This window comes from Neolamprologus brichardi, chromosome 20 (assembly GCF_056152115.1).
Source record: "Neolamprologus brichardi isolate AB-2024 chromosome 20, ASM5615211v1, whole genome shotgun sequence".
NCBI lineage: Eukaryota > Metazoa > Chordata > Actinopteri > Cichliformes > Cichlidae > Neolamprologus > Neolamprologus brichardi.
In genome coordinates this window covers 25,413,910-25,422,281 of record NC_142123.1, presented here as the reverse complement: position 1 = coordinate 25,422,281, position 8,372 = coordinate 25,413,910, and the positions used below count along the sequence as shown (strand labels likewise).

At 37.6% G+C, this 8,372-nt stretch overlaps 1 protein-coding gene across 2 annotated transcripts; it reads right to left on the bottom strand.

The window, feature by feature from the left end:
- Positions 1 to 1,037: 1,037 nt before the first annotated feature.
- Positions 1,038 to 7,504, bottom strand: LOC148096998 (uncharacterized). Of its 2 annotated transcripts, none has more exons than XM_087834094.1 (5): positions 7,016 to 7,504; positions 5,126 to 5,613; positions 4,648 to 4,711; positions 2,631 to 3,708; positions 1,038 to 2,495 (listed from the first exon to the last, which is right to left on the bottom strand). In XM_087834094.1, coding segments are annotated over exons 1-5 (1,911 nt in total). In that variant the 5' UTR covers positions 7,295 to 7,504; the 3' UTR covers positions 1,038 to 2,493. The 2 variants fall into 2 exon arrangements, with proteins under 2 accessions (XP_087690220.1, XP_087690221.1); XM_087834095.1 differs by having other exon boundaries at positions 5,126 to 5,610.
- Positions 7,505 to 8,372: the final 868 nt, after the last annotated feature.

The following is an 8,372-nucleotide window of genomic DNA, read 5'->3' as shown; positions in this document are numbered from 1 at the left end:
GGTTGTTTGCTAAACTGAGATGAATATAGATATGTTGATATAAGCAAGACACAGGAAGTATTGGAATCCTTTTTTTCTTTTAAATAACACATTTTAAAACTTTAAATGAGAGCAGAAATTTGTGGAAAATATGTATTTATCATATTTTACAGCATATCAGTCCATATCAAAGTTGTTGTTTTTTTGTTTTGTTTTGTTTGTTTTTTTTTACAATTTTCTGTGTAACACTAATATTTAATGAGGTCAAAGGTATATTTCACCTGAACCTTTAGAAGAGTAAAAGTATAAAGAAGCATAATATGAAGATTTATACCTAAACACCGCACCGAAGATAGCATACTTACATATTCAAAGGAGCTTGCAAAGAAAAGCGTCTGGACTTCTTTAAGTTCAAACGCTTTTCTTTGCAAGCTCCTTTGACTACGATGACCTGGATGACTGAGAACCTTCACAGACATACTTACATATTAAACATGTTTAACAAAAGATGAAAGGTGTGACACCTGGCATGCTCAGCTGAATTTTGTTACATTTTGTGGCAAACTGGGAAACCAAAAAGATACATAATTTCTCTATACAGCGGAGTAAAACTATTTTAAGTGCACAGGAGAGTAAAATTTTTTAGTGTTAATAACTAAAGTTTCAGTGCTCATTATAATGATCATTTATTAGAACTTTTCCTTGGTAAACCTGAACAATGGGTTTTATATCAAACAATCAAAATGATATTGCAGGGCAAACTTTTCGTTTTAATTCAAGTAATTTAACTAAAGTACTGCATTAACTCTTTTAGAATTACAGCCTTTTTTATATATAATATTCCATTTTTAGAGGTTCCTGTGCTGTGGTGTACAGAGAGAAAATTATAAAAAAAAATGTGTAACTGTTTAAGATAAGAAACAGACTGAGGTCTTCCTGGCGACCATGCCGAATTTGACACAGCAGCAATTAATCAAGTATACAGAAGTGAAAGAACCAGAGTTTATTTTACAAACATAATTGTTATACTGATAATAAACACGACCTTTAAAAAAAAGTGCGCTATAAGTTTGTTTTATTTAGTTTTTTTGTAAAAATGCACAGTAAAAATCACTTCTTGGAAACATATTTCACATTTGTAAAATATGAATACACATATTTGTAATTTCCTAAAAAAAAAAAATGAAGAAAAAAAGACATTTGAGATACTAAAATATTTTGCTCTAAGGTTACACTCACTTTAGCAACAATATTTTTGATTATTGGAAAACTCACATTATTTGAAATCATGTTTTTTGCTTTGTTTCTGTTGCTAAACATGTTAATAATACCGCCATTTGTTCCTCCCTCAATTCATCTTTGCTGTCAGTGTGCTGCAGAAAAACACTTAAATCTGAAAACTACATCAACATTATTGTAAAGCTAAGCTTTCGTCAAATAATATTTTTAGATGATGTATAAAATGAGTCGCCTCTTGGCTTTGTGGACAACTTGTTCTCTAGTTGGTGTGACTGATGCTTTGAATGACATGTGAATACTTCTGCTGTCCTAAAAATGTAACTTAAGCACAGTACAGGCTCCAACCCCTCATATGCAGAACACTTTGTCCCTGAGGTGCATCATTAAGCTTTTTTTCTAAAGTTGCATAGTCTTTCTATGATTGTTTGTTAAAGACACACAACATTTATTAAAATATGAGCTCTTGGTTACAGGACCAAACCTTTTGACCTCCCTGTATCTCACAATACCACCAGTGTGTTCTGTCTGGCTGGAATTGTAATCAGTTAAAAAGTGCAAATAAAAAGATAATGACCAAATCTATAGAGCAAGCACAGCTCTAGTTATTAAACACTAAAAAACAAACATGCCTTTAAAGAGTAAAAAAAGTTTAATAAACTTTGCCATACCTTTAAAAAAACACTCTTATTAATTCAGTTATTGCATATTATTGATTTTCTACCATTTTTGTAGTTTTTTTTCCAGTGTAAACAACATCAGGGACACAATGAATTACAGAACTGTAATTGTTGTTTCTCGTGATACATTTCAGGCAGTGACAAAAAGCAGCACACTTTGTCACCAAGACAGGTATTACTTATGGCTTCACAGCTTATGCACTGGCTTCTTGTTATTTCATTAACAGCTTGGTAGAAAACAGTGTAAATTGTTATGACAAGTGGAATTTGTCTTCTTAAAAAAACATAATCATTTGATGAGTTAAGGCTTGTTAGACTGTTATTGGCAGGTAAACCCTGAATGACTCATTTCCTTACAAAAACGTGCCATGTTAGATTTTGAGGTACAGGTTTCAGCTCTGCATGTTGACTGAATTTTCGATTAGGTGTGCCTTTCAGAAAGCAAATGAGTAATGCACCTCGACAACAGCGATCAATAACTCTTTCTAACAGTATTTGTTATATTGCAGACAGGGGTGGAAGTCGGAGAAAGCTCCTGTTTTTCTTGATGGATAGGTCCATAGCATAAAAGAATTGCATTGCTTCCTGGTGGTATACACTCTGTAAAAACATTAAAAATAAGATATTAGGATGGATATATCAGTAAACATATTTTAGTAAGGCAGAATAGTCAGTTAATTACTTGGATTGATAATCAAGGCATTATTTATGAAAAAAACTAAAGTGAAATCTTACATTTGTCTTCTGGCAAAGCATCAAATTCTAAAAACTCCTCTTCTTCATCAGCCTCCTGTGGGTCCTCTGCACCATGGTTCTCCTCTTCATCTGCTGTTTCCTGCTGTTCATCCTGTGCTTCTGACACTTCTTCCTCTACATCTGGTTGTTCTGCCTCAAGCACTGCCTTCCAAAGCTGCTCCTCTTCTCCAGATGGTACGTGTTCTTCTGACTTCTCCCTTTCATCGTCTTCCGACTCCTCTTTCTCCAACACAGTCTCATCCTCATCTCTTGCTTTGAGACTCTCATCTTGGACTGTTGAGTCGTCCTCACCTTTCTCTCTTTCAGGTGCCTCCTCTTCATCACCTTTCCGGTTCTCCTCTTCAGGCATCTGCTCTTCAGCATTGTGTCCCTCCTCTTCTGTCAGTGTTGTGTGTCCCTTCTTATCTTCTGATACAGTAACAGACTTCTCTTGTTTTGCATCATCTTCCTCTACTGCCTCTGCCTGCTGTGTAGGAACAGTTTCTTCTGTCGCAGACTCCTCCTTTTCAACAGGAGCTGTATCTTGTGTATTTAGTTCTTCTGGCTCATCAGACTCTGCCTCTTCTTCCTCTTGGGTTGATGTAACTTTTTCATGAGCTGTAGGAAGAGTCTCTTCTTCTTCTGATTCAGCTGGTGCAGCTACCTCTTCCTCTCCAGCTGCTATGGGTGTCTCTTCTTCAGTGTCTATGTCTTCTACTTTTTCAGTTCCTAAGGCTTCTTCTTCTTCTTCTTCCTCCTCCTCCTCCTCCTCCTCCTCCTCCTCCTCCTCTTCTTCTTCTTCTTCTTCTTCTTCTTCTTCTTCTTCTTCTTCTTCTTCTTCTTCTTCTTCTTTGTCAGTTTCTACATTTTCTACTTTTTCTTCACTGCCCAAGGCTTCTTTTTCAGTTTCTACAGTTTCTACTCTTTTTTCAGTTTCTACAAGTGTCTCCTCTTCTTTTTCTTCACTTCCTGCAGCTTCCTCTTCCTCTTTGGTTTCCACCTCTTCTTCAGTTGTAGGAACTGTTTCTCCCTCTGTCTTTTCCAAAGGCTTGGTCTCAGGTTTAGTTTCTGCCACAGACTAAGATAAGCAAAGTCATATCAAATAACTGGAGCAAAATATTTACTATTCAGCTATGTAGGCATCTAGGTATCTCAGTGAATGTGATGTGATTAACTGACATACAAAACAGGAAACTGCACCACACGAATGTAAATGCTGATATAAATCCATTGGGGAGTCCATGCCAGGCAATTAGCTTCTTCAAATTAATGTGATGAAAATGTTATTATGGTTCCCAATGGGCACACTGTGAACGGAAATAGTAAAGAGGCCATGTGTGCTGACAGCATGTGTGTTAAGCCATGTCAAGCATGTTCTGCCATTGAAATGTAATCTAATTAAATGCGATAGCTTAAAAATGTTCTTTCAGTACTTATTTAATAACTAATAAATCTAACATATAGTCCTGGATATCTGATTGTATTCCAAGTTGTTATTTATTTTCCTTTTAGAGATAAATCTGGTCTAGCCTGGTTAATCTGATTCTAATGACTGATTTATTTAGAGAGCTATTAGGCCATATTTTGCTTACCTAATCATGAGTTCTCAGGTTCTTGTGGCAGGTTTAAAAAAGTTTAAGAATCATGTAAATATCACATGTCACATGCAGCTGTACCATATGAATAAACATCAACAAACTTAACGTAAAAATATTATTAGACGGACTGAATAAAGCAAAACAAAATGATGATTTAATAGATTTAACTGTTAGGACTAAAAGGGTTGTGCTTAACATACAAATATCAAAATTAGATAAAATATTACATCAGCAAGGGCACTCACATTTGATTTGTTTATTTGCTATTTAACATTAATTTGACCTGACTGCTAAGATCATGATTTGCTACCTTTTTCCATTTTATTTTTTTCCATTTTGCATTTAATTAATAAGATCACCCAATGGGCTTCTTTGTTATTACGGGCTGCTAAGTTCTGATCCCCCAGACTGTGACGTACCACATTAAGCTCCTGTACTCTGGCCTGATGAAGCCGCTGCGACTGCTCATGTTCAAACAACTCTCTGAAAGACAGAAGACAGAATAAATTTCTCTTATGATCTTGTGGTCATTATTTTGTACCTTCATGAAGCTTTACTCACAAAACATGCCGATAGTTTTATTACAACACTTCTATTTCAAAACTCAAATGACAATAATAGCATGTGAGCCACGTTCTCTTGATGGTTATGTAAGCTTCAAAGACTTAAATTTTAAGCAAACATTTCAGCTTTAAAACTTATGAATACAAAAGAAATATTTACATAGATCATGGCAAACTCACAGTGTGATAAAGAGGCCTACCAACTCTGATCTAGAGTAACACAGAGCTGCAGACAGTGACAGCCAACAGGGCTTTGGCAAAGACAACATAAAATCATGGGTGAGAGGAGGCAAGTTATTTCCTCCACTGCTCTTTTTCCCACTCCACCACCTACCTGACAGTAGTCATTTCGACCACGCTAGCCTTCAACTGAGTCTGGTAGGCGTCTAGCTGCTCCTTCAGTCTGAGCATCACAGCAGCCTGTCTATCCAGGGCGGCACTCACTGTGGCAATCTCTACAACTTTCTCCTCCAGCTTAGATTCTGCTTCTTCCAGGCTGCCTGTCAAGATGTCGACCTTCTGGGCTAGCTCACCAGTCAGAGTGGCTAAAACCTCCACCTTCATTTTAACATCTTCAAACTCCTCACTCTTTCCTTTCAACATGGTCTGCAGCTGGCTCAGTTGCTCCAGAGACACTGTGGCTTGTTGCATCTCTGCCAGGCGGGTTTTCATCTCTGTGTGGAGTGACAGCACCTGAGCGGGGAGGTCTGATGTCTTGAGCTGTTCGGCTGTAGCTAAGGCCATACCCACCTGCTTCTGGGCCAGTGAATAGGACTCCTCAAGGGCATTAAGTCGGGCCTCCACGTTGTCCGAAATATGCTGCTGCAACAAGACACAGGAATGACACAGAGTCAAGCTAAGGGACTATTATCCTCACTTATTTTTATGATTGATAGACTCTTAACTGTCACTGGACAACAATTATGTTTTTCGGGAAAATATTTTGTTACTATTAAAGGGACGGAAACACCAAGGACAGTTTTTTTTTTTAATTTTCTTTTGCCTTTATTTGCATTGCATTGTTTGCTTAAATTCTGTATAATATAGTATAATATAATATAACACATGCTTGGAGGAAGGAAATATGTAGCCACACCAAAATCTCATCATTAACAGGCCTGATCATGAACAAGCCATTTAGGAAATCTCACTTAATGTCAGATCTTTGATTTATTTGCAGTTATGCTAAAACTGTCTTTTTTGCATTATTTATAACCTTTTCTGGATTCTTCATTAAGCTTTCTCCTTACAACATCCTGAAGCATTTCACATTTGTGAGCGACAGAACAATTTACCACTCATACAGAAAATATTTGCCCAACAAGACTGAGCTAGCTGAAATGTTCTTGTGCAAAGTTTCTGCAACCCTGACTTTTCTGAATAGAAGAAATACTTAAGGGAAGGAAATACAGATATACTTAATACTTCTTGGAATACCATAAATTGAATTTGAAACACATGGAAGAAGACTAAAATACTGAACATGGCAGTCATGAACTACTATTTACTGTGATATAACAGGTTAATTTCATTCATGGTAATGTGTTTAACTATAAATATAATTATCTCTTACATAAAGTGTGTCCTTTCAGATATATAGACAGACACACACAACATCACTCTCTCTGCTTTTCTACAGTCTTTCAGATTGCCTGCAAAGAGCCTCTGAACTGGTGTTCAGTATCAAAATCACAGACTAAATTTAGCCTTGGCTCATTACTGCCTTGTTTATTATTATTTTGGCAGCATCTTCAGCACAGCTTTGGGGGCATATTCTTGACTGGTATTACAATACAGAATTTTCCACAGAACCTAGAGACTAAAAGAGATCTATTTTACATTTGAGTCATTGGTACAGGCAGTGTCTCTGCATTTGTAGGTCAAGAATATGGTTCCTCATTACAAACGTCAGCAGCTGTGTGGATGTTAGAAATAGCAGCGTTTTGTACTCACTCCAGTGAGGCTGTTGGCATGTGGAAATCTGATAGAGGCCTGCAGCTAACTTTCCTTACTTGCAACTGACAACATGTGCTGGAGCATTTTCTTATTTGATTTTTTCTGTGTGTGTGTGTGTGTGTGTGTGTGTGTACAGAGATTTTTTTTATTCTAATCTTGTGAAAATATGATTCACAAGATTGGTTGTTCATTATAGATATTGGCTATCAATAAGTGCATCTGGTGCTTTTGGTGGCTTGCAGATTTAGGTGACTGGATACATTCTTACCTTGTTGCCAGACTGTCGCATTTCTTCCTGGGAGGATTGTAGTTTCCCTATCTTCATCTGTATGCCCATGAGATTGTCTGTTAAGTAGGTTAAAGTTTGGTACTGCTGGAAACAGAACCACACTCCGGTGGCACCTCCAATCACAAAAATCAGAAATAAAACCAATAGAAGTGTGTAGTTATTCCCTCCAGGGCGAACTTCTGTCTCCATAACTTCATTTTTGAATATGTTATCTTCATGTTTGTGGTTGTTTTTCGCTTTCCGGTGCTTGGCTGTCATTGCGCTAAAAAGGACACAACGTCCTAATCAGGTAGTGAGGTGATATTCAAGGACCCGGTGGGTAAGCACGCTTGGGCCGTGGTGTGAGCAGTGATTTACTTCGGATGGATCCTTTAAGTTGCGTGGTGCACCGATCGGCCCGGGTTAATCACTCCACAATAAAGCTGCAGCGGGTCGTTGGTGAAGCAGTAGTGAGGGAGGTGTGAGAGGGAGGCGTGAACAGTAGGTAGCGTGGTTGTCCATTCAGGAAGATTAAGGAGGAGCGGAGGGCCGGGCTGCCATCGGGAGTGGCTGAGCCCTGAGTCACGGTGCTTGACTGTCATCTAATGGAAACACTGCACGTCCGCTGATGGATTGCTGTGCGCTATTTTTTACTTCAGATGCCATAAGTGTAAATGGCAGGTCTGCGCGTTTCCACTGTGGACCAGACTCACTGTAGTATTTAACGAAAGGGTGCCATAAGAAAATATTCATTAAGTACAATTAATTTTCTTTTATATTGAAAGTGTAATATAAACTGTTACTTCGGAAAGGCCATGTTCAGTGTCACTCTCTGACTCTGTAAAATTCCCCTTTGCAGTAAAGGTCACCTTCAGTTTCTAAAATGTCAACATTTTCTTGGTCTTTGCTGCTTTGTTTAAGTCTTCCTCGTTAGTTTAACGGTCCAGCTCCATTTTTGAATGTTATGTTTCCTTTTCAGCTGATACTTCATTTCTACACTTATTTTTGTCCGTGTTGTCTTTTGTCTTCCCGTCTCTCACGTTTTCCCCTATAACTATTCTTGTTGTTTTTCTTAGCAGAGCTACTAAACACCCATGGTCCATCCAAACATATGCCTTCAATAATGCTTGACAATTAAAAACTATAGGGAACAGTAAAACCGGTTGACATACACTGTTCTCATTTATAACGTATTTTACAGACACTAACATTACATAACAGGTGGATTTTCCGTTTCGGTGCAGTTAGCCCAACAACAAGGAACCACTTAGTTTATCCCTTTTTTTAAACATAAAACGCATTGTTGCAGCCAGGGACAGTATACAAAATGATCCTCTTAGAATGATTTTTGGTTTTA

Excerpts from the sequence above, each read along its gene's own strand:
- LOC148096998 (XM_087834094.1), bottom strand. The coding sequence starts at position 7,294 with ATGACAGCCAAGCACCGGAAAGCGAAAAACAACCACAAACATGAAGAT. Across the intron at positions 5,614-7,015 it reads TGCGACAGTCTGGCAACAAG|CAGCATATTTCGGACAACGT; the intron begins GTAAGAATGTAT and ends GTCTTGTTGCAG. Across the intron at positions 3,709-4,647 it reads GAGTACAGGAGCTTAATGTG|TCTGTGGCAGAAACTAAACC; the intron begins GTACGTCACAGT and ends TGCTTATCTTAG.